The 25,810-nt window shown below is 46.0% G+C and overlaps 2 protein-coding genes across 3 annotated transcripts in view; both read right to left on the bottom strand.

Moving 5' to 3' along the window:
* Nucleotides 1-16,753, bottom strand: part of ULK1 (unc-51 like autophagy activating kinase 1) — a 96,399-nt gene extending 79,646 nt beyond the window's left edge. The window contains exon 1 of one of the 2 annotated variants that reach the window (XM_030460438.1): nt 16,654-16,753. The gene's annotated coding sequence lies outside the window, so the exon portion shown is untranslated. The remainder of the gene's footprint in view (nt 1-16,653) is intronic. The other variant, XM_030460439.1, reaches the window with a different exon arrangement.
* Nucleotides 16,754-18,852: 2,099 nt separating this feature from the next.
* Nucleotides 18,853-25,810, bottom strand: part of MMP17 (matrix metallopeptidase 17) — a 54,893-nt gene continuing 47,935 nt past the window's right edge. Inside the window, exons 8-10 of the mRNA XM_030460569.1 lie at nt 23,439-23,591; nt 20,986-21,243; nt 18,853-19,838 (exon numbers count right to left, since the gene is read on the bottom strand). Coding sequence (XP_030316429.1) covers nt 19,510-19,838; nt 20,986-21,243; nt 23,439-23,591 — 740 coding nt within the window. The 3' untranslated portion in view covers nt 18,853-19,509. The remainder of the gene's footprint in view (nt 19,839-20,985; nt 21,244-23,438; nt 23,592-25,810) is intronic.

Below are 25,810 nucleotides of genomic sequence, written 5' to 3' on the forward strand. Positions count from 1 at the left end.
TCTGTTGAAGTAGCCCTTAAACCAAAATATAACTAGAGTACCTGTGTAATTTCAGCACAAATGAATGTAAAAAACTCCCCTTAAAAAAAAAAATGAAATAATGCTCAGCTACTTGTTTTCATTCTCACTTCTAGGCATATGTCACAATTCCATCCATATCTCCAGGAACCCATAGCATTACTGATAGTGTATGGTTAAAAGGTGGTGGTGCAGCATGCACAAACCTTTGCAACATAGGTCTAGGGCATGGCATGTGATAAGGATGGAATTAATAATGAATGTAAAAAAACACCTTTTAAAAAAATACAATAATGCTTAGCTACTTGTTTTCATTCTCACTTCTAGGCATATGTCACCCACAAGGTTTACAATTTCAGGCTTTTGTCAATGGTCACAAGGGGCTAGTTCAAATTTTAACAGAGAAACCAGTAAAAATTAAAAAATCAAGCTACTTGGCAGATTGGACAGACAAAGGAATTTATTTTACCAGTGCTCTCTCTAATGTAGAACATAACAGTTGCAAAAGGTTAAGGCAGGGAGTGAAGAAAATGGTTTGAAACATCTTAGATGATTTCTAGGCAGGCAAAACCTTGTATCCCCCTTCCCTGGAAAACAGCCAAGGCACCATGGTTAGCACTCTTGCAAGAAGTGTGGTAAAAATCTCTAGTGACCACAGGTGCAGAGCACAGACACACAGCCCTGGTGCAAAGGGAAGGAGGAAGTTGATACAAATGCTGCTCAGTTAGAGGCCAAAACACCACAGTGATAAATGTTCTTTGTTCTGTACTGCGTGTTCTTATTTGTTCCTTCATGTGCTGATTGTTGAGAAAAAAACTTGGTTTAACTTGGTTTTGATTAAACGAGGGTTCCAAGGTAGTTTTCTGCATGCAGGGTGGTAAAGTCAGCCTCTCTCTGTTGGTACTTAATTTTTATTCTAAGAACAGTAGGTTTGTTTTTAAGCAGACACACTGGGTAACACTCTAGTGAATAAGTGGAACTTCAAAGTAGCATGAGGGCTGTGAAGGTACTCAGTCTTTACCAGGATCAGGAGCAAGCTGTAATTGATGCCATGTGCACGCACGAGCCATAATATTTTCTTTGAATGGGCAGTTTAACATTTGTAGCAGTTAAATGTCTCTCAAATCTGTCTTCCAAAAAACAGGCTAATGAAAAGATTTCAAAACTTCAGGGATTTGAAAACTTACCCAAGGACAACTGATAAATGTAATGCCACTTGACAGCAAATAAAGCTTTGAGATATTTGGAGTGCACTCTGCAGACACATGGTATTAGCAAAACATTTTTCATTTGGAACAAAGGCAGCTGAAAAGCTTTTAATTAAAAAAGTAGGATTCTTTTTTTTTTTTGCTTTGTTTGTTTTGTTTTGTTTTTCTGGTCTGGGGTTTGCTGAATAAGTACTTATCTCTATCAATTCTTCCCTGATGTCCAGAATTCAGGGAGAGTATGTTTAGGCCAACATCCAACACATGCAAATTTTGTTCTCCTCCCACAGCCTCCCATTTGCTAATGATGAAAGTACTACCACCAGCACGTATTCAGCTGTTTCCTCAGATGGAGGCATTAATCTCTGAGGGGACAGAGTATGTAGTTCAATATACTAATGCAAAACATGAGCAGGGGAAGACCTACTGCTGTGATTTGTGATGGGTGGAGAAAAATATAAGCAAGCACCCAACTGTGGGAAACCTTTGAATACTTTCTTGAAATTGTTTTTTTAATTGAAGGCAACTTTTTTTTTCCTTTCTTTCTTTCTAATTGACACATGAAGGGAAGCAACAGACAGCTGATATTCTGTTGACCCACATGATACTCTTTTCCAATACCTTGTTTTAATCAGCAGTCTTAAATATGGCTGTTTTTACCTACTGGAATCCAAGAGTGCCTTATCCTTACCTCTGGGCTGCAGAGTTAAGATACCTGACACCACCTCTGTGCTGGTTAAAGCTACAGAGGTATGAGGGAGTTATGCAAGAACAAGCAAACTCAGTATAAAGACTTAGAATAAAGACAGAATAAGGATTTCCAACTTAATTATTCTCATCATAGTCCAGCCTATAAAATAAGTTATATATGGACCTACCCAGTAGCTCAGGGTGGGACTGAAGCCCATGTAGGTACAGCTACACTTGTTTTAAACAGGCTAAGACTTTTACCACCAACCTGGAGCAATGTAGACTTCATTTTGGACTGTAAAGCCTAACCTGGAAGCTGGGTGGATACTACAGAGAGCTGGTGCATACTCAGCTGCTTGCTATCAGTACATTGCTGTAGGTACCAGAGCTGCTGTGAACACTTAGATGAGACCTCAGAGCAAGACTACATCTGGGACAAGTGACATTTTCCATTTGCTCCTGTATAGCAAAGACCTGCATTCACATATCCCAGAGAAACTGTGCCAGATGCATGACATGTTTCTTGTTGCTGTTCTAGACAGTTTTGGCCACCACAAACATCCTCTGTGGGTCAGACAGCTGTCTTTTCCCAAGATTGTAATGTTTTTGTTTTTCTAAGTTCAGTGACTCCATCCCAGTGTTCCCAACACTGTCCCATGAGACCAGAAGCCTCACAGTGGCCACCCATGGAGCAGAATCACTTATCTGGAACACATGGGGAAATCCTTGGCTGGATACTATTGCAAAGAGTGAGTTCTTTCCCTTGATGTGTATCTCTATTTTGAAATCAAAGTTCTGCTCAACAGAGAGGGAATCTCCAAGGCCCTTCTGTGCAATCCTGTTGTTACATAAGTTGCCTCATAGACAGAGGCACTAAGTGCCAGGGAAACAAATCGGTGGTTCTGGAGGAAGGGAAATGCCTCACTGTGAGGCTTGGGCACATGAGCAAGACATGACTGAACAAGTAGCTGCACATGGAGTTGTGCATGAATCCTAATTGGCCACATTTCTTTGTGTGAAATGAAAGCTTCAGCCTGAAGATGAGCTCAAACATGAGCTGTAGCACAGCCGTAGGTACTGCTGTTGCTGGGTAATTTATTTTCCCTGCAGAAACAGACACTTGAAGCTTAATCTGGTTACTTCATATCTAAAAAAGATGGGCAGAGTAGCACAAGAGGAAAGATCAAGTATGGCTTAGGATTCATGGGGTTTCAAGATCTGATTCACATTCAGACATGTTAAGACAGCTACATATCCGCTTTCCACAAACATCCTAAGAGCTCAGCATAATCACCAGTATCTGGGCAAAGCCAACACTAACCTGAATGCTGGAATTTTTGCCAGCTTCATCAGGAAGGAGTGAAGGAACTGAATACACAGTTCTTGGCTGAACAATCAGTTTTGGGGAAGAAATATGTGGAAAGTCCACAAATATCCGTAAACTGTAAAAGTAAATATTAGCCTAGCATTAATGGAAAAGGTGGCCAGCTGCAGGCTGAATTCAATGGAAAATTTAAATTGTGGCTTTCAATTGCACCCATTTCAGCTGTCTGTTGGTAGGTTAGGTTCTGGCTCACTTGCAGCAAAGGTAAGACTCAAACTACAGTAGCACTGCACCAAAGTCACACCAGGATAAGTGGATTTTGAACACAGCCACATCATGTTGCATTCCTGGAGAGGCTGAATGAGTAGATTCATTTGGAGCACTGAAAACATCTTTAAAGTTACAGCAGCAGTGTAAGATATGTTAAGAGTGTTTGTTCATACCTCACTGGGGACCTGCAGACACAGCACTCCAACTCTGGTAAGATGCTTTCATCTTAGAAAGGGAGTGATCCTCCCCTCATGACATCAGCTCCAGACCAGGGAAACTGGAGACACCCAGTTAAGTGACAGCATTTACAGTCTGCTCCCTACCTTGCAGAGTCAGCTGCTCCCTCAGTTACATGCACAGCTGCATCCAAGACATTTTAGGGATGTCTGAACACGGATAACACAGCTGGGAAGACTGGATGTTAGAACTATTAGTGAAGTGAGGCTATTCAAATACCAGTTACTGGAGCAGTACTGCACCTCCCCTCACCCATGGGAGAAGAAGAATGGCTTTCCCTTCACTTCCATAGCCCTGTCATATTATGTTCTGGATTTATTTGCACTGTGGGCCCCTTTATTGATTAATATTGTTGAGAGATTTAACTGGCCACTCAATTAATGCTGGCAGGCAAGGTCTGAGATGTTTTATTACCCCCCTCCCCACACATACGCACCAGCTCACTGAAGAGATTTTATGAATTATTGAAGGTGGAGTCTTAATGGACTCAGCAAGGTGCTCTGGCAAGGGGCTTCCTAGGTTCCCCTTGCATTTTAATATTAGAATCATTTCAGTGACTGGCAGAGGACTCTGGGCATTAAGGGCCGTACTCAGTGTTCAGATCTGTCAGTGCTCAAATCAAGGACCATTACCTAACCTGCCTGTCAAACAGCTGATTATATTAAAATGAGGTTTGCCAATAAATAAGAGACAATCTGCAAATCCTCCACCAAAAGCAGTCTGTTTTCAGGCTAATTGGGAGCTACTTCTTGCCAGAACACTGCTTGTTCCTAAATCAGCAGGTGGCATCATGCAGTTCCTTACAAGATGACATCCCTGTCCTGGATAAGAACAGCCACATGCTCATCAGCCCTCAGACTGCCTCCCCATCCATACACACACTTTGGTTCATGCCATCTGTAGAGCCTCTCCTGTCAATCCTGGTGAAGCCAAAGTTTGTTGGCAAGAGATACAGACCTCACTTTAATCTGCACCCTGGTCCTCTGGGACCTCCTCCAATTCCCACTCAACTCAACAGCATCCTCTGCAGCAATTCCAATGGTTTGGTGACCCTTGCTTGGTGACCTCTGTGTTAAAAATAACTGCTCACCTCAGGAGGAGGAGGAGTGTCATGTCCCTTATCTTTCACACCTGTGGAGTCATATATTTGGAGGACCTGAAGGAGGTTGCTCAGCCTTCAGCCTGGCAGTGCCCATGTGGGGTGGGGACATGATTCATACAGGGGAAACCCAGAGGTTTAAGGATCATCTCCTCCTGCTCCAGAAGAGAGCTGATAATCATGGTCAGAAAGAACCTCTTAGCTCAAAAAACTCTTTCCAAAGCAGTCCAGGTGGAGTCACATTTATCACCTCAGGTGTCTTTGACCTTCCCCAAACCAGCCTGAAGACAAAAATCATCTATGAAAACGAAAATATTAGAAGCCAGCAGTGACTTCCCAGAGCAGCCTGAATCGAACCTGTTATGAATCAGAGTCCTTGTTGTTTTTCCTGCTCCAAACCCTGCCCAGCTCATAGCAGGTTTCACACCCTTTCCCTGCTGGGTTATGGCAAAGAGCCAGAGAAGTGTACAGGCTCATAGTAACAAATCACTTCTTCCTCTCCAGTGTTGACCTGGGAAGTCCAAGACCTGCAATGGCTTGAAAATAGGATTCTTTGACATTTTCTTTGCAGCTGGGCTCTTTCTGGGGTTTGGGGCATCATTTGGGAGGGGAGGCACAACCAAGAGCACTGAGCTTGGGACCATCTCACTGGAGATGGGTAACTGCTTCCAGCTTTGCCTTGGGAGGAGACTGCTCATAAAACTTTTCTCCTTTGACTAACTGGCTTGGAGGTGTCTGTGCTTTTGAGTAGACCAGCAGCATATACAATTTCAAGTAGGAATTCTTTCAATCAAGGCCTTACTCATCCCATGTTAAAGCCAGGGCAGAAATTATAGTTTTCATTATTTACAGACGTGTAAATAACAGCTGCAACAGTGAGAAATGTCCACAGGAGAAAGGAGAAGGCATGATGAGCTTCAGCAGCAAGGAAAAAGCTCTCTTCCTCCCCCGGATGGTTCAGGAGAGGAGCAGAATGCCTGGGCAGCAGAGCACAGTCCTGGGACAGCTTGGGCAAACACCTGGCAGGAACAACACAGGCAAGGTCAAACTGTGGCCTTGGCTGAGCAAGCAGCATTGCATCCAGCTCTCTGCCCCTTCCTGTGATGTTCCTTCAGTGTTCTGGTTTTGGGCAGAGGCTGAATTTCCCTCCCTAAAAGCCCAAGATGAGCAGTTACTCCTAACTCAGACCTTGGAAGTTATCATCCTCCTCCCATTCCTAGATATGAAGAAGGGGGTAGAAAAGCTCTCTCTGTTATCAACCAGCTTTTTCAACTGACAAGGACAGGCTGTCTCCCCAAAATATCAAACTGGGGAGTCTGCAGTGAGTCTGAACTCTGCTGCTTGCAACAGGGAGCAGCTGGGATCTGTCCCTGCATTGCAACACTCCTAAGCAATGATACCTCATCCTTGCAAATTTCTAGGAAACCAGAGGGACAATTCTCCAGCACAGAAGCCTGATGCAACAAATGACAAGGAGGAAAAGTTTCCAGTGGAAACTTCCAGAGAAGTTTTTAAGTTTTTAGTGCATTTGAACTTATATTTTATAATGAAAACAAACAAAAAAACCCCCAGCCCCCCCAAAAAGCAAAGCAAAATGAAATGAAGATGTAGTTTCTCTATCCAATAATTTCTTTGATTTGGGGAGCAAGTGTGATGCAGTGATTGTTACAGCCAATTAAAGATCAGAAATGTACCCATCTCAAAGCTCAAATAAAAACACACACCTGATTGAAAGCAAGAGGAAAAAATCTGACCCTGATTTAGGGATTCTTTGTCCAGAGAGAGAATCCCTAGGATGAGGCACAAGCTTCAAAGGCTGTTCTGCTAATATGCCAGGTTTATCCTCATGTTTCCCAGGAAAGGATTTTGGTTTTATTGACACTATATAATGTTGCAGGATGCACTTATATATCCAGGCACTGAGAAGACATCTGACCTGGCAGTACCAGACAGCAAGATCATCCAGAAGAACAGAGAGCCATGGAGCTTTCTCATGACTCATGAAATTGTAGTCAAATATTGCATGACTCATGGATTAACCTAACAAAACCCAGAGGGAAAACAAGCTATTGCCTTGTTGGTTGACAAGAGCTTTTTAAAATTAACATGGCATAACAAGCAGGATGCCAACGTGCTCTTTCTGACTCTTGAGAAATTCATAAGGAAGAGTTTCATCCACTCACTTATTACCAAAAGACCTCAGCTGAGGTTATGTAATTAGGATGGGACACTTTTTTTGCAGCTTCAAGGCTTGAATAGCAACATTAATATAATCCAGGGACAGAAAACATGACCCCACGTGACAAGCTATTGACACCAGCTTGTATTTAAATGCAGCTCCTTTCATTCCACTGCAAGAAAACAGAATTTATCAGCCAAACACATAGAAACCAGAATGTGGCCTTAAAGGAATCACCTGATAAAATACAGTAAACAAAGCTATTTCTGCCTAAATATTATATACTTTTTTAACCCTGTATCATGAATAGTCTGATCCCGTGGGCAGGGCATGGAATGACAGTCTGAACCCACGTTTCAGGAGCCCTGTGTGCATTCATGCTCTCTGCTTTGCAGTGAATTTCCTGGGAAGCTCAGGTCACCTCTGCAGCTACAAAAAGATAACAATGCTGGCAAATTAAAATAGACCAACTTCTCTAATCCCTCCAGGTCTTTTTATTCCCGTAAAATAGGGTGAGTGGAATTGCAAAAAGTGGAGAGGATGAAATCCCTTAAGCACTGTGGGGAGTGGTGATCAACTGCAGTAACAGAGGCCACAGAAAGGCCTGGGATGCTGCTGGCTGAACAGGTATGAATTCCAGAGAAGAACAAAGGGGTTGGCAGTGTGTGCACTGGGGAATTCAAAAGGGATAGAAAGCCCCCTATTATTTCAGTTTGGCACTTATTCTCTGCCTGACCCATCTCAGATCCTAATGGCTTGTTCAAATTCTCTAGTACAGATATAATAGTCTAGGGAGCAATACAATACATTTTGCATTTAAATCATCACAGTCAGTTTGGTTTAAATAATTTATATTGTATCATTTCAACAATACTGATTACAAGTTAAGAGATGTTCTCCTTCAGAAGCAATATATGATGAATAAAGAGGAAAAATAGACAGGAGAATAGAGTTTAAATGGCATGTAGGGGAACACTGGGACTATTTGTTTTAAGAGAACTTATCTTTTGAAGACATTATCCTGTAGTTTATAAAACTAGGATTTTCTTGCCATAAATTGTCGTAAGATCTCAGGGTTTATATTGAGAATCAGATCTTTCTGTCAACATTCTTAATCTTTTAACCAACATAATATCTTTTGTGAAAAATTCCAAGCACTTCATAGTCCTCAGGTCATATGCTTTAAGACTATTCTCAACCCTTCCCAACTTAATATCACATTCTGACAGCAGCCTCAAGCCTCAGCCAGATAAAACAATTCCTATCATATTGACTTGTGCCAGCAGAGGATCTAATGCCAGCCAACATGGTTAGGAGGAGAATCAGCTTGAGAGACATTTAACTACTGTGGCATCAGTCTAATGTGTCACAGGACATCAAATTAAGGCCATGATAAAAAAGAATCTCTGGTACCTGAATGGGTACAGACTGTTGTGTAAGGCACAGAAGGGCTGTCCCTGTGACTCTGGCACAGAAAAAACACAGGTAGGAAGAATTAGCCATAGCAAGATGCACACTCATTCTCTCATGTCTGCATATTCATTCTGCTCATGACATGTGAGTGAGAGCTGGGAGGATTATGTCTTGAGAATGGGAGTTTTAGGGGTTTTTTTGTGGTGGGCTTCAGAGGAAGGGTGCCCTGTACTTAAGCAGCACTTAAAGAAATATATATATAAACATCCCAGAGGCAAAATGCAAACATCATCAGGCACTGGGAGCCAGCACTGTCACTGAGGATAAGAGTTGCCACCCACAAACACACCCATGTCAAACCAAACTGCCTAATTTGATCACAGAAATTCTGTGTGGTTGGGTTTGGTTAGAAAGACCAGGGACAAACAGGCCCTGGAGCAAATGATAGCATTTTAACAACATGAGTATACCCTTATCTGAATCATAGCACATCTGCTGTGACACAATGAATCAAGTGTCCTCCTTATAATTGCTTTGCCAGCTCCCTGATGATCCAGAGGAACCACACACTGGCTGCATCACATGAGAAATGTCCTGTGTGCCCTGCTTATCAGCTCAGCATCTGCCAGGTAACAGCATCACCATGCAGAGCAAGAACAGGGATTTATTTAGCATTCCTGCTGCTAGGTCCTGAATAGCACCCCACATTCTGGATTTAGGTTGGCCATTTGTGGCTTTTCCTCAGCAAAGCTCTTGCCAGCTCCCCAACAGACTTGCCAATGTTAGGCAGTGCCTCCTGGCTGGAGTGACAGAAGTTGCAAGTGGGAATGCAGAACCACTGGGCAGCTGGACTCCAAGGGTTCTGAATACCTTCTAGTCTGTCTGATTACTTCTGGCAAGGAAGAAGAGGTGAAAAATTTCAGGAGAACATAAGTAATGAAGATGTTCCAGCTTCACAGTGTGTGATGATTAAAGGCAGCATTAAATCTATTCTGCAACTACACAAAATAAGAAGAAATGCAGTTTGTATATTGCTGGCTTACATAACAGCTCTTTCTTTTTCTTTCTACCCCTGTTTTCCAAGGAAAAAAGGCCTCTCCACTGTTTACCACCTAAGTTCATTGAAGTGTGACCTCTCTTACCAGGCAGCTCATTGTAACAGCTCTGCTCTGTACGTGTGTTTTCCAGGAAGTTTTCAACAATACTCCTTGTGCTTATTGCAAGAACTCTTATCAATCAACTGCTTTTAAATAGGCAATGATGCACATGTAGCCACTTGTTTTAAACCTGCATTTCATTTATCTTGGAAAAGGAAATTTGTTTAGCAAAGTTATCTCCTTTTACCCTTGTGTCTTTGACCTTCCCCCACTGCCAGTGCTCCAGACCCAAGGGCAATAAAAGATGCAGCCCTCTGCTATCCACTTGTCACAGGTGTCAGTCAGCAAATGTTAGGGTCAGGTTATGCTAATAAATTGAATTTAAGCATTTCTAGTGGGGATAATGTATTGTCTACCCACCTTCTACTCTCTGCCTAGAATAGATATATTTTAATGCATTTATTCCATCCTGAATAAGTGTAACTGTCAAGTGTCAGGCTAAGCTTAGAGGCAAAACAGGGCAGAGAACTTAGAGGAGCAGGCTACTGGGAGATTCCTCAGCTCTTACATGATCTCAGAAGTGACCTAAGTAAGGAAGGAGCTTAAAGAGCCTGCCAAAAAGGATCATTTTTGGAAATACAGACAGCAGCTGAAGCAGGCTCTGACAACACTTCTTGTCTCTGTTGCAAACAATGAATAGGACAAAAGAAGCAAAAAAAGCTTCAGCTCTGACATGAGGGTTTTTTTCTGAAGCATTGCAATCTTTTGATAGTTTTTTTAGTTCCCTAAAGTAGAGAAGATTTAACTGCATGTGATAATATTAGGGGAGTACTGCCTGCTGTGTAAAATGAAACACTAGGGTTGTCTTCCAAAGCAGAGCACAAAGAGAAGGTAATTATAGACAGTATTTAAGCCTGAAGAGTCAGTTCTTTAAGTTTCAGGGCTAATGAATTCCTGATAAGAAATTTCTGAGCCAGAGAACTCAAGGTGGGACTAATGGAAAATACTAAATTAACTTAAGAAGGCAATCAGAGTTTGTCATGGAGAGGTAGTTATCCAGTCCAGAGTGATGCTAGGAAAGGCTGAGAGCACTGTGACTTTCTGGGTCACAGGCATGACACAAGATCCAAAGTAACACAAAGAAAGAGGCTAAGGAGGGTGGGGAAAAAAAAAAATCACAAAGAGGTCATGGAGGTGCCATCCAGTTAGAAATCAATCCTTGCCACAGATTACAGAATTTTTTGCAAGAACTGACAAAAACTGCTTGCATATCCTACCAAAAACACCCCAGTGACATTCCCAGGTCATTTTACACTCCAAGTGCCACCAGCACATCATTCCTATCCCACTGAACTGAGCCAGGAGGAGCACGAATGCCACCCCAGGGCAGAAACCTCTGCTACCCCTTCCCATCCTGCAGATTCCTGCTCCACAACCACCATCGTGAGCTTCACAGAGCCAAGCAGCCCCTGCTTGGAAGGGAAGAGTGTGGGATTCCTTAGGCTTACACCAAATCAGCTCATTTTCTGAGCTAGTTTATACCTGGGGCTGTTTCACCATCCTGTTTCCTTGGTTAATAAAGTGATGAATCACAGCAGCTTCCTAGATACCAAGAAGTAGAGCCCTGAAATTCATTAATTTGTTAGCAAACACCTTTGTCTCCTTGATCAGCTCAGCCAAAAGAAAATAAGTATTGCAGTCCCAAAGAAACCTGAGGCCTTCACATGGCTTTGAGCTTGGGATTTTCCTAAGGATTTTCCAAAGAAGTACAGCTCTGAAGTATTTGTGTGCAGACCAGCAGCTTGCATCCCAGGCACTAGGAGAGAAATCAATATCAGAGCTCCAGAGTTCACAGTGAAATTCTCTAGTGTGGAAAACTCCATACAGATTTCCTATCAGACAGAGGGAAAGCCTGATTTTTTTTTTTGTCAATTTTTCATTTTTTTTTTAAAGTCCAGAATTTCAATCACCCCCTGTCATTTTCCCCCTCCCCCAAGTTAACACCCAGCTGTTCATTGGGTGAGGCTCTTGGTGAGGATCTGAACCTGTGTGGTGGAAATCCTGAGCTCAGCACCAAAAGACTCTGCTGAAGTTTTCATTTTTTGCCTGGATGGAAAGAGAAACAACCCAATGCAAATATTTGAACTTCTCTTTGTTCCTGGCAGGGCTCTCAGAGCATACACACGAGCAGATTGCACTTGTTTTTGCTGGGATGGGAGAAGCAATAGAGACAGAGCTGGGGATGAGCTGAATCCAGCACACAGGAAAGGCAGAGCCTGTGCCCAGGGCTGTGCCCACGTGTGCAGGGCTGGAGCACCAGCACGGGCAGTTTTATCAGGGCAGGGTGAGTTGGTTCCTGGAGCTTTATCAGGCTGTAGGATCAAGGGTAGTTGTTGAACATGAAGAGCAGCACAGGGCAGATATTCCAGTGGATAAACCCTCTGCCTGTGAGGGTATGAACAAAACTGAATCAGCCACCAAAAGACTCCAGAGATGAGCAAAAATCCAAGTGGTCCAACCTGGACCTTCCTGGTCACATCCCACTTGACCAAAGAGCAAAGCATTAACCAGACAAGCAGAACCATCTAAAATAATGGCATTTTCCTGTCCTTATTTCAGAGCAAGGGCAGGACCACTGGAAGCTGTGACCTCAGCTGCATGACCACACAGTGTTTTCCCCACCCCTCCATTTCTTACATCTGTCCCTGCACTGCTGTTGGAGGGTTAGTTTGTCCCTCCAGGTAGTTTTACAAGTTTACAGTGTGGGTGCCTTGTGTTTAGTGCAGTGGAAACTCATTTCCCCTCAGTCTTCAAAAAGCAGAGGAGCAGCAAGTTGGGGGCCTCCACCAGCTATGAACCAAGAGGCCAGGAGCAGACTTGGGTTCCCAAGTGCAATTTAAACTCTCTGTGGAGAAAACAAGCAGCTAATAGGTCTGATTCCCTGGCTCACAGCCCAGGGGAAGCTCAAGATCACTGAGCAAAGGGCTCAGAAGAAAGGCCACCAGACAGACATCAGTGACCAGTGACCTGCACTTGCTCAGGGGACAAGGAGCACCAGTGAAGGTACCAACTCCCCAGCTGGCTGCTGCTCCACTTTCCCTCCTGGTGTTGGATTTCACCAGCTGAGCTGGAGAGGAGAACATGAACCCTTAGTGACCTAACTTGCAGTCAATCTATAAGGCCTGATCAGAGTTATCTTTTAATATTTTTCGTGCTGCTCACCCTACCCTGATACAGCATGGTTTGCTAACTACTGCAATTTAGGCTTTCATTCTGACACTACAAAAAAAAAGAAAAGCAAACCTGCTCTGCACTGATGGCTTCAGGAGGAAAGAATGGAAGGTGAATGTGCAAGAGCAACATTATCTTAGCTTCTCTGGCCATAGAGATGAGCTTAACCAGACACAGCAGCTGCACAGACTGGTCTTCTACTCCACCTCAGCTGCTTCTGCAACACTGGGAACAACAACCCAAAATATCAGCCTTCAGAAGGTTGGTGGTATGATGGATATTCACTGAGAGGCAGTTGAATTATTTCTTAGCATTTGGCAGAGCTCTTCACATCCATCTCTGCCAGCATGCTTCAGAAGCTGGGTTCAAGGGAGGTGAGAGCCCTGATACCAGGCAGAGAACAATACTGCACTTTCCCTCTGCTATGTGCAACACCATTCTCTCCCAGCAGCTCCTCTGGGCACACCTCCCCAGTCCAACCCAGTCCAAACAAAGCTGGAGATAGCTTGTACATAAACAGGTGAGTTACAAGGCCAGGCAGGCATCCCAGTGGCTTTGCCTTTTGGTGGAGTCTGTGGGCAGGCTTTGGTTTGCTCACCCTTAATGACACAGACAAGCCAGTGGGAAGAAGAGGCAAATTAAAGCTCAACACTTTAATTGTGCTTGCAAGGCTCTGGGGAGCATTAGGGCAATTCCTAATGCTTTGGGAACACAGCAGAGAGTGAGATTTCTCAGGAGCCAGTAAAGCAACCCCTTCAGATATTTGTCCAGCCCATTTTGCTTGGCAGGCTCCAACTGGGACCCAAAGAGGCAGAAATTACTCAAGGATCAACATCTCCAGGCAAGCACTAGCCAAGTCAGCCCATATCAGTCTCCAGATACAAAAGGAGAGACATTATCCTTGGATGGCTTTGCCCAGGATCTGTAAGGGTGCCAGCTAACACAGCCACAGTCATCTCATCCTGCCCACACCAAAGGGACTGGGGGAACTGGGCAGACTGGGCAAAGCACAGAGCCTTGGATTGAGTAAAGCGGGAGGGAGAGGAGCCTGCTCTGGCTTCCCAGCAGGATGGACAACAGGAAATAAACAGATTGTCTTTGGCAGTGTGGAAATAGAGCATTTTACTTTGCTGATGAGAAACTGCTGATGCCAGGGGAAGATCAAGAGAACAGAAGCACTGGGGCCACCCCCTCCTTTGCAGCAGCAAACAGAACACAAATTGCAGTGCAGATGACCACAGCTCTGTTGAGGGATGAGCCATTCTTCAAAGCTGCCATGACAGCATGCAGAGCAAAGTTCTTCCATTACATCACTGCTACCTTGCTTAACCCAAGGGTTAAGAATAACAGCCTGGCTTCACTGCCTCACATTGCCAGAAAAAAAACCCCCACTATTTTAAGGCAGGTTTCCTAGGGCAGCCATGAGCTTGCACCCCTGGCAGGCTCACAGAGGGAAGAGCTTTGAGAGGTAGGGCCCATCAATACCCCCAGAGGAGATGGAGGCTAGCAGGGACATGACTTCATTCCTATGAATGCAAAAAGTGCCAAGTGTCTGGCATGTGCTTTGCAGAACAGGATTAGCGTGGACCTTGCAAAGCTTTACTCGCCCCAGCACGGCTTTTGCTCAGGGGGTTTCTGATCTCATTTGTTTATCCTGGTTGTACATAATCATGAAAACCTCCCAGAGCCAACAGAGATGAAGGAAGTGCATTCCTGATGAGCTGTACCCTCCCAAATCAGCTCCCTCTCTTTCAGGGGAAGACTCAGCAGGCATTGTGTTTCTTATGAGACTACAATAGAACCCACGTCTTGTTTCTGGACAAGGTGCACTCGTGTGACAAGGACACCTCAGAGTGCTCCTCTCACCTCCCTCATCCCAGAAGGGAGGATATGATGGAGATTGGGCATGGGAGCACAGTGCAACCTCTTGCAGAGTACTAGAAATGCTCTTTTTATCTTAGGAAGTCAAACATCTGCACCACCCTGACACACAGGGCTGGAAAAAGCAGGAGTGAGATTTAGGATCCTCATGACCCTGAGACTCTAATGGGTGCAAGTCACCCATGGTACAGAGGTACAAGGTGCTCACCAGCCACATGTACCTGCAGAGCTTCAGGAGCCTTTTCCTAAGGCCATCAGCTCAAGCCTGACCTGTGAATTTTTGCAATGGGGAGAGAGAACTTCACAGAAGCAGATGAAGAAAAAGGGTCAATGGACATAGTGGCAGAAAAGGGAAAGGCTGAAACAAATAATGGATGCAAAACACTGAGCCCTTTGCTTCTGCATGCTCAGAAAATTGGAGCAGTTATGAGCCCAGATTGAGCATTAATGATGACACTTCAGATAAGTTCAACCACAGTGATGCAATGAGGCAGGGAGTTACCACCACTTACATGGGAACTCCTACCCATGAACTTTGCTCTAAGGCAGGAGTGTGGCTTCAGCCAACCAGCCCTCCCTGGCCACAGTTCCTCCATTACCTGGCAACCTCAGAAACAAGCAAACCCATCCCATGGTGCTGCTGATTTCTGCAGTGTGCAGCTGGCATCCAAGTAAACATGGAGTAGCATGACAAGTCCCCTGGCAGGGATTTGCAGGATGCGGGATGACTGTGGTCTTTAAGAGAGCAGATGATGGAAAATTGCCTCATGAAGACCACTCAAGACCATCATTTTTTTGTTCCCCGGATAAAAACAGCTTCAGATCTAGAAAAACATTGATTTCCCTGGCTGAGAAGAAGGAAACATTGTCACCAAGCTGCCCTATAACCATCAAGTTGCCTGTCCTACTCCACATGAAGAACACACCAGGGACCTTCCTGGCTTAGCTACTTTTGCAGTACATCTGGAGTGGGAAGGAAAATAGGGCACTTCCACCCTTTGAAATTTAGTGGAGTGGCCTTGTATACAAACAGGTTTCTACAGTCCTCCCAAAGTCCTCTTATTCTGAGAGAGAAGAAGAGACCAAGTGTCTGATCCAGAGTGAGACATCCTCTTGCTCCCAGCATTTCCAGATGCACAACACATTGGCTCGGTTTAGCTTGTCAGATATAGGGCAGGAAGGCCTCACCCCACAATGTGCATTTCCTCAACCCAAAACCCAAAACCTAGTTGCCACAATCCAAGCAGCACAACCCCTAAGTATTGACAGAGTTCCTTGCAAAGCTTGTGAAGTCTTGTCCTCACCACAACAAAGTGGCCCCAACTTCAATGCAGCTCTTCTGCCAAGCTCTTGCTAAAAGCTGCTCAGAGCAGATTGATCATTGTCCCAGTGAAAGCCAGGGCTGGGTCTCATTTTATTCAGCTGCTTTGGATGTGCAATCAAGCTCAAAGTCTTTAAAAAAAAAACAAACCCCAAACCAAAACAGAAAAACAACCCCAAGCCCCAGAACACTTCCATACTACAGAGAAACAAGCCCACCAGAAGTGGCAACCTGGTGCTGAGTTAGGGTTTCACTGCTGACAGAATCATAAATCCCAAAGGGTTGGGATTTGGTTTTGTTGTTTTTTTTTTTTCTTTTAAACCAGGGACCAGAAATTTGAGTGGAGGACAGGGAGCTGCTCTGGCAGCTCTTGTAGTAATTTCATTTGTGCCTCCAGGTCAGCAATCACTTGTACTGCAGAAAACCCCGAGTCAGCCCCTCTGCTTCCCCATTTACAGCCCTAACACATGCTTCCAGAAATACTCCACATACTATCCCACTTTAATACTCTCTCCTATTCTTAGCTCAGGCTGGGCTTCTTATAGACTGCTACTCAGCTATGTACCCCCTATTTTTGGCTGTCCTATAGCCTTCCCCTGGCCTGTTCCTGCCCCACAGGGCCAGCCAACTCCCCCTGCCCAGGAATAACAGAGAAAAGTGAGTGAGTGAGCCACAATACCAAGCTTACCAGGAACTGCCAGGACATGGAGAGTCAGGACAAGCCCCCTTCCCCTGGAGAGAACATCCTTTGGGTTTGCTTCTGCTCCTTAAAGCTGCATCAGGCTCAGCCCCAGCTTGTACCCCGTGCTCCCCTGGCACAGCAGATGGAAAAAAAGCAAGGACAGCAAGGCCAGAGGCAGCTCTGGTATTTGTCCTCTCCCAAACTGCCACGTGGAGAAGCAAAAGAAGAGCTCCAGCAAGGCAGGAAAGTTCTGGAGCACTTGCTGATATAGGGCATAGCACCTTCACCCAAGTTATGGGGCTTATCTCCCCTACCTGCTCTGCTGTGCAAGGGGATTTTCTGATTTAATGTGGGGGATGAGGAGAGAAATGTCATTCTCAACAAAAAGAGAAAGTCCCATTTTAGAAAGATCTTTTGTGGTAAGGGCTGAGAGTCTTTCCCTCAGCTGCTCAGAGGCTATGGGAGGCAGGAACATTTTGTAGCCCACACACCTGTCTTTTGATTTGAATCAGCAAGTAAAGATGAGTCTCTTCTCAATGTCTTTATTGTGTTTCTCAAGCTCTTAAATCCTTGTCTTGTCTCTGATTACTTCTTATTATTATTTTAAAATCCAGGCATACCGTGGCTTTGTTAAAAAAACTGCTCCTGCCCACCTTATTCTTTGCTTTCTTTTGTTTCCCTTCTCCTTTTCTTCATGGTAGCAAAACAGAAAGGGCCTCAAGGGCTGGCTGAGCCTGGGAATGGGTGGGAGAGAGAGCCAGGAAAAGCCTTGAGGGGAGCCCTGGAGCCAGCCCCAGCCAGCCCCACAACCTCGCTGCCCTACACTTTTAATTTTAACTTAATTATTTAAAAACTTCTTTTAATTCTGGTGGTTCAGATTAATTCTGGTGGGTTCAGATGGCCCCGTGCCCCCCTCCCCCCTCTGGAAATTCCCATCCCTCCTGTTACATAAGAGAAATATTTCACCTCCGACATGCCCTCACAAAACCCTCTGGGAATTTAGCTGGAAAACAACCAGGCTGAGCAATATGCGATAGGAACGTGATGCTCAGGTTATTTTGTTGGAGGGTGGAGGTGGCTTTGCCAGCCAAGACGAAGGATTGTGTGGAGGAGCCAGCCTGGGGGCTCTGGGTAGGACTGGAGGCATCAGAGGACGGTGCAGGGCATCAGCAACGCTTCGGAGTGTAGCGACCGCGTTTATTGGTGTCACATTTCTTATTTTTAAGCCGTCGGGAAGCTCGGCTTGGTGTCCCTGCAGGCAGAGCTCTCTGGTGGCTGCCTCTGCTGTCCCCCCGCGGCCGCGCAGAGCTCCGCGGGAGCGGAGGTTCCCCGGGGAGAGGTTCTGTGCTCCCCGGAGAGGGGGCTGCTCCCCGGGAGAGGGGTTTGTGCCGCTTTGGAGGGGGTCTTGTTCCTCTCAGACAGCACCCACCCTCCCCGTGCCCAGCAGCAGCGTAGCAGGGCCGTGGAGGAAAACCCACGCAGTTCGCAGCGTGCCGGGCCCCGGGCAAGCGCCCGGGCTGGCGGTGGGGCCCGAGGGGACAATCGTGGGTACCGCAAGGACACAGAGACATCGCCTGTAGCACCCTGGATGCTGCCTGCCCTCCCCCGGGAGCTGCTCCCGGCAGAGGGACCGAGAGGGACCGAGAGGCATCGGCAGCAGCGGGGCAGGGAACAGGGCATCCCAGCGGCTGCGACCACGTCCTTTCCTTTAATATATTTCCCTCGGCAACACCGGACCCGAGCACCTGGGCCTTCCCAACACCTCTGTTGCAGTTCCTAGCACAGGTTCTCACTGCTTCCAAGGACTCTCAGGCGTCCAAATTATGCCTCAGAAAATGTATCAGAAGGGAGAAAATAAAAACCAAACCCAGGAACACCCTAGTGAAGCTCTTGACCTTGCTCCTGTTGCTGCAAGGTCCTGGCAGAGGCATCAAGAAGAGTTTGAGGCTGACTGTGCAGGATCCCTCCCCCCTGACCCATCGTCTGCAGCACACTCAGGTATGACATAGTCACAGATCAGTGCAATACATCTTGATCCCTCCCAAAACGTAAACCAACCTGAAACACGGACTCCAAAAGTGGGAGTTCATGTGCAGAGTTTAGGCTGAGGTGATGAGTGTGACTGCTTTTCATCTGGCTGTGCCCAGCAAGCCAGCACCTCACTGCAGATGGCAGGCTTGGTCTGGCAGAGGATCAGGAGATCACTGTGTAGGCAGCCAAGGTTTATTAGAGAAATTGCTAATGACTCAGATACAAAGATAAGCTGCACAGCCCTCTGAAAGGCAAAGGTGTTTCCGACCCGTAGAAGCTGATACAGGTTACCAGACCATCAGTGACCAGAGCAGGTTGGACAGAAGAACAATCACCTTGCAGTTAATCCTAGTGGACTCCAAGTTTCTTTCTACCTAGTACATCCGATGGGATGTGTACGTTGTGTCAGCATCTGACTACCACCTCCTGCCTACAACCTCCAGGATGTTGCCAGCTGTCTCAGTAGCATCCCTTCTCCTCCCATTTGATCACGGTAGCTCTCCCTTCCCTTGTTTGCCATGATTACACATCCAAAGCAACACATCTCTACGGAGCATTTCTAAATTCAGCATTAGGCTGCTCTCATCTTGAACTGGATGGGGGAATAAGAAGGTGCAGAACTCAAAATCTGTTATTAGACTAGACTAAAATTAAAAAGAAGAAAAAAAACCCCAACACAACAAATGCTGTTCACTTCTCATGGAGAATTCAAACCCTTCACTGGCATCTTCCTAGGAATGTTCTTCTGCTTGCAACAGTTACGTTCATGGGATCGTATCCACCTCCACTCCCTGGAGCACCATAGTGTTGTCTTGTCCATGGGATGAGATGTCATAGGGCAGCACACATCAGTGCTGCTGTCCACACACTCATCAGCACCAGGCTGGCTGACAGTCTGAGCAGAGGGCAAGCCCAGAGGGGTGGAGAAGCAGAGGTGCAGGAACAGACCTCGTAGCCGTTCCCGGAGCGGCTCTGGTCATGCTGCCCTGGTTTGGAGCGTGCCCCAGTCCTGCTGCTCCCCACTGCCTCTGGGGAGTCAGCCTGCAGGTCACTGCACACCAGCCAGTCTCTAGCAATGGACTGGGGATAACCAGCCTGAGCCTCCAGGTCGTTGTCCAGCACTTTCCAGTACTCCTTGCCTCTGAAGAAGTAACTTGCACCTGTGAATAGACCAAAACCCAAAGGCAAGGTGAGCGGTGATGGGCACTCTCACAGTGATGGGCACACTCCCACCCCAGCTGAGGCCAGGGAGGGAGGCATATACTGCTCTTGGTGCTGATACCCTCTCAGGGCAGGACCACAGCACTGGGATGCACCAAAAGGTGATGCTACACCCAGCCAGGATCCCACAGGAGAGAGGAGCCAGTAGCGAGGTGTCACCTCGTCTGTGGTGGGTCCTAGAGCAGATGCAGCCCCTGGTACTGATGGTGTGCAGAGTAAAACCCACAGCTGAGAACATCAGACACATCTCTCAGTGGGCATCAGCTGCAGTCTTGTGACTGGGCATAGTGGAGCTGAAGAAGACCTCACCTACCTGCTAATGGGCTGCTGCTGCTAGCCCTGGGCTCAGATAAATAACCTGAGCCTGGCAAGGCTCTGGGTGCTTTTTGCTCTTGGGTGCATTTTTTTCCCTGCTGAACTGGGAGGCTGTGAATTCTCCAAGCAGGTCTAACACTCATGGAGGACTCCTACCTGCTTTGGAAATTTAGTTTGAAAAGCTGCTGGAATCATCCCTACTCTCTGCCTGATTTATTGTCTGCTATTACACCATTAAGTTGGCAGTAAATAAAACCTGGAAGTGCCACTTTGCTGTGAGCAAAGAGCTGGTTCTAAACACCTCCTGCAGCAAAATTTTTGTGGTCTCCTCAGGAAGAAGACAACACCAAGAAACATCATCCCCAGAAAAGAAATTGTTACTCTGGGGAGACATCTCTTAAAAATCCTGTCCACATCCTAATGTACCTAGCTAAAAATCCAATGACAATTCAGTGAAGAGCAAACCAGCATGAACTACGATAGAAAACCACTGCAGAACAACATCAGCTGTGTTCTTTCAATAAAATCCCATGATTAGGCCCTCAGGATATTTTTGTTGCCTGCTTGAAATTACAAAATCTTTTAGCAAGCAATGTGGGGAGCTCTGGCTTGTAGCCCACCTTGCTCTTCAGCTTTCAGACCCTTGCTTGTCATCCCACCCAGGGGTGAGCAGTTTATGGCAGCAGGCACAGCACCCAGGGTCATGGCTCAAGTGCAAGTGAAGCACTGATTCCTTTTCTTGTGGTTTTTGGTACCAGCCTATAGACTCACCATCTGACCACCTCATGGCATCATCTAGAGGGCTTGGTATCCCCTTCCATGGGATGGTGTCTGAAGGGTACCCGGGATCCATCCTCCTCTCGTGGTCATCGTAGCGCCAGAAGAGATTGTCCTTAAAGAAATAAGTCTTGTCATTGTGGGCCCAGGAGAAAGCAGCATCGATTCCTCCCAGTGGCAAACCAAAGTCTGAGATGGGCCGTGGGTATCCTTCCTCTACGTTATTGTCTTTGAAGACCCAGTATCTGTCTCCTGTGGAAAGGAAAGAAGCACAGAGCAAAATCACATTGGTTTTGCAGCCAGCACCAGCATCCCCCTGCAGCCAAGCTGTTGGGTCATTGTCTGTTGCTGTGACAATCCTCAGGACTGAGCTCTTGGGATTTAAGGATGGGTAGGGGAAGGCAGCAGCTAAGTGGGGAATCTCCATCTTTGAACTGTTCCATTTTTAGTGTCAGGCTCTCCACAGAGCACAGCCCTGCACTGCTCCTCAAGGGCTGCAGGCATGACAGTCCCAGGACATGAACAATCTGACAGTGTCAGTGCAGTCATTGCTTTATGCATTTGGTGGTGGCATTTGGTTTTCTGCCCCTTTTATTTCTACCTGATATCCAGCTGCAAGTAATAGAAAGTTCCATGCAGCTTTGTGGGCAAACTGAGCACTACCTGCCAGGTAGTCAGCTCCTGAGCAGTCCCACTTTGGAAGAGAAATCAACACATTTTTTTAGAGCCAGGCAGGCTGAAGGACCTGTGCGTTTTTCAGAATGTGAGGATGCAGAAGGGTTGGACAAATCCCATCTGAGCACCTCACTGCTCTTCAAGTGTCCTACACAGCCACACTCCCAGCCCTGCCCTGGGCAGGAGGGAACTATCAATATGGGGATTTTCTGATAAAATGAAGCATGACATGAGTGCTCCCATGGTCTGTGGCAGAACAAAAAAAAAAAAAAAAAAAGAATCCAGATCTCTAAATTCCTACATAATCTTTTAACCCCTAGGAAGGTTTTTCTGTTCCTACAGTGTCCTTTTGGGTGTCACTTAACCTATTCTAAAGATCAGGCCTTTCCATCCCTTGGTTTTCTAGAAAATCTGATGAGGCTCTTAAATCTAATGTATCAGCAGCAGAACCTTAGGGGCTGGAGTAATTTATGTGCTTTGGTTTCTGTCCAGGGATCAGTGAGACAGCACTGGGGAGAGAGGATAAGACAGTATTTTATAGCTAGAAATAAAAACTGGAGTTTAATCTAAAAGCCAGGTAGGACTCATGTGTGGCCATGGAGTGCTGTGGCTTGCAGGGGCAAGACTCCAGCTGTGGCACAGCTGGAATTTTTGCCTTACAGGCCAGATTTAGCCAACAGAAGAGATGGGAAGGGAGGGATCCAGTGCTGCTCTGGCCTGCAGGCCTGATGGGGAGGGTCTGGTGCTGGGTTTAAGGACTGCCACCCTCCAGCCAGCCCCATTTCCTCCAGATTCCAGAAAGGCAGAGCAGGGCATCTGCCCAAGGCAGCTTTTAGCTTGTGGTTCCCTGGGGAGCCCCAGGGCTTGGGGCATCTCTGTGGGGCTGAGGCTCAGCCTGGAAAAGCTTGAAGTTGCACTCAGAACCCCTGTGTACAGGGGTTTGCACAGGACATAACCCATCCCAGTCTTGCTGGAGGAATCAAACCCAAACTATTGCTTCCAGAAGTGCTTGGTTCAGCACTCCTGAAACCAATAATTGCACCATGCTCAGAGGAGATCAGTCAGGAGACAAAAAGCAATTTTGAGCTGGGAAGCAAAGAGGGCTGGAGAGTATTTAGCTTTCAAAGCACACAATCTTTTTGAAATAAGAGCCAGTGCCTGGCAGGGCTTGGGTGACTTTCAGTGCATGGATAATATCCAACCAGCACGGATGGATGGTTTGGGGGGGACTTAGACATTTGTGTAGGAATGACCAAATCTCTTTCCTACTACTGTTCTGAAAGAAATTTGAGATTTTAAATTTTTTTTTAAGACAGGACTGTAACACTTACTTTAAGAAAAAAACCAGTAACAAAAATATTTAGCAAAACAAGCCTTAATTTTTGTCCCTTCTGCAGCTTCCTCCCTAAAAAGAGAGAAGGACAAAAGAGGAACACCAAACCTGTAGAGTGTGTTCATGGTGGTTCCTGCTTTCAATTAATTCTTAAAAATCTACGAGTTCAGTTGGGTTGGGCTGCAGCTTTTCTTTAATGACGTTTCCCTCATTTTCTGGGGAACACATCTCCTACTTTTGGCTGCCCTCCCTATGTGCTGGTTTCTCCTGGTCTCGTGCATGGACAACAGACCTCAGATCTGCCCTGGGAGACACTCGGCGCCTGACACCACTTGTCTCCTGCCTGCAGAAGAAGTTAAAATGCTGGGAAGGTACCTTGGGCCTGGGCTGTATGCCGGGGAAACATCCGTGCTGCCTCCAGCACCGCGTCCCCTCTCACCTTTGAAGAAGACAATCTTGTGGTCACTGGTTCTCTCATAGACCGCGTCCAGGCTGTCCAGGTTGAGGGGCAAACCCCGCCAGAAGCGGTGGATCTGAGCCGGCTGGAGGGAGACCAAGTGCTTATTGCGAGTCAGTCTCCAGAAGTACTTCCCTGAGGAACAGACTGGACATTACTGAACCACACTGCAACCCACCTGCAGCAAGGATAGATGGAGGGCCAGGCACAGGGCAGCAGCAGAAAGCAAAGTGTGTGAGATGGGAGCTATGGATTAGAAGCATCCTGCTTCTCGCAGCAGCTGCTAGGGCTTTCTATTTCTGGCAACCATTAGAAGAAATCCCCTTTTTTTGGGATCAAAATAATCCTCCGGACATTGCACCGTGGTCGTTGTACTCCTGGCTGCAGTGTGAAGCTGCACAGCTGAGCTGGAGCAGGGGGGGCCCAGCTGCTTGCACACTGAAGAATGTGTATGGTGTTAAGATGAAACACAGCAATATCAGAGGGCTTCTAATGATGTAAGGGAGTAAGAAAATAGGGAAGGAGGAAATGATATTAATTAAACTGGAAGAGGTTGGGAGGCAGGGGGGCACAACTAAGGAGTTTGGTACCATCTCAAGGCATAGGGTAAGCAGAGGACTTGTGATGCTCCCAGAGTGCTGGAAGCAAAGACACTTCCAGCCCCTGCAGCAGCACTGCCCCAGCTAGACAGGAGTGTGGCTTGAGGAATTGCTGGAGAATTTTGGGTAATGGAAAAGGAAACAGGTTTGTCCAGGGTGCCAAATTTTCTCCTGCTGAAGGAGCCTGACGTGGCATTTCCCAAGGACTCTTAATGATTTCAAGGGCAACTCAAAACCCAACTCTCTGAACTGTCTCTGGGATTCTCAGCTCAAGTTTTTGCAGTACAATTTGTGCTGCATTTTCCCCAGAGAGCTCCACACAGCAAGCTGTGAGCCAGAGCAAGATATCCAAGAGCCAGCTTTCAACTTTGTCTCCTATTTATTATTGCCTCTTAGAAATTATTGCATGTTATTTACATCTGTTCTTGCATGGGCTCCCAAGGGGGAAATAAGCATCAGAAACCCAAGATACATCTTCAGATTTGTATTCACAACGTTCAGTCCTTTCTCCAGAACTGGCAGATTGTGACACCATCTTTTAAAATGTTATGGAAATTGGATTTTCGCCTAATAATGCAGAAGGCAAAACTCTAACACTTAAACATCTGCAGAGAGAGGGTTTTATTCTAATTATAGGGATTTATTTCATATTCTTGTTCTTTTGCTCCAGTTTGCGTATTTGCTCTATCTGTCTGAAACCCACAAATGAATAATACATTCAAATTTGGTAGGAACTGCCATAATTACAGATTTTTAAGAACATAAAAAATGTAGGATTCTAATTCCATGGCCATTGTACATCGATGGAAACACATGTGATTAAATAAAGATGATCTCTGCATCTCTAATTAGTGAGGCCCTAGAGAAAACCAGATTTTTACTTTTTGAACAAGTAATCCAGCTCAACATAATTCCTTCTTTACTGTAGAATTATCTGAACTTTGGAGTGCCCTGGGCTCATTTGAGGCAAGGAGGGAAGCCTCAGTGCTTTTGACATTTCCACCCTTTGCCAGTGATGGCTCAGCAGGTGTGTAACTGCAGCAAGCAAGCTTTCAATCTACCCTCAAACTCAAGCTTAGCCAGGGCTGTTGGTTAGATTGGTTGGGTTTTTTTAATAAGCTATGAGGAGAAAGCTAAAAATTATAGCAATTAAGCATCAAGGAGTTCTTCATGTGGCAGTCTCTGTCTGCACATGCTTATGGTTTGTCACAGCCAAGCCAGCTCACCAGTGTTGCAGTTGCTTAGATGATCATCAGCCAAAGCCAGATCCATGGGGAATTGCAGAAATATAATAAATTAAAAAAAAACAAACAACAAAAACTCAACCCCTTGTTTGTTTAAAAAGCTTGATTGTAAACCACCTGCCCAGCTGGCAGACTGAGCAGGCTGGAAGCCAAGTGTAAAGTCCTGCTGTCCCAAACATCTCATTTGAGATGGGTGATGAGTTGAGGCAATTGCTTTCTGTACTGCCAGGTGAGTGTGGGCTCTGGTACTTGGGCTGCTGCATGCACCAGCCACACACACAAGCCAAAGTTGTTTTAAAACTTCTGGGGTCTGTCGTAAGGCACTTAAATCAAAACAAGCAGAATTTTGGAAGTGTGGAGAACCACTGCTGCCTTCAATACAAAAAGCCTGGGGGCTCTGAGGAGTTCCAGTCCTGGTGTCTCTGTGGTGGGGGAGGCTGCTCTCTAGTGAGAGAGCCAAACAGTCCAGCTAAAAATAAAAAAAATGTCCCTAGATGGAGGGAGCACATCA

The sequence above is a fragment of the Calypte anna genome, chromosome 15, assembly GCF_003957555.1.
Source record: "Calypte anna isolate BGI_N300 chromosome 15, bCalAnn1_v1.p, whole genome shotgun sequence".
NCBI lineage: Eukaryota > Metazoa > Chordata > Aves > Apodiformes > Trochilidae > Calypte > Calypte anna.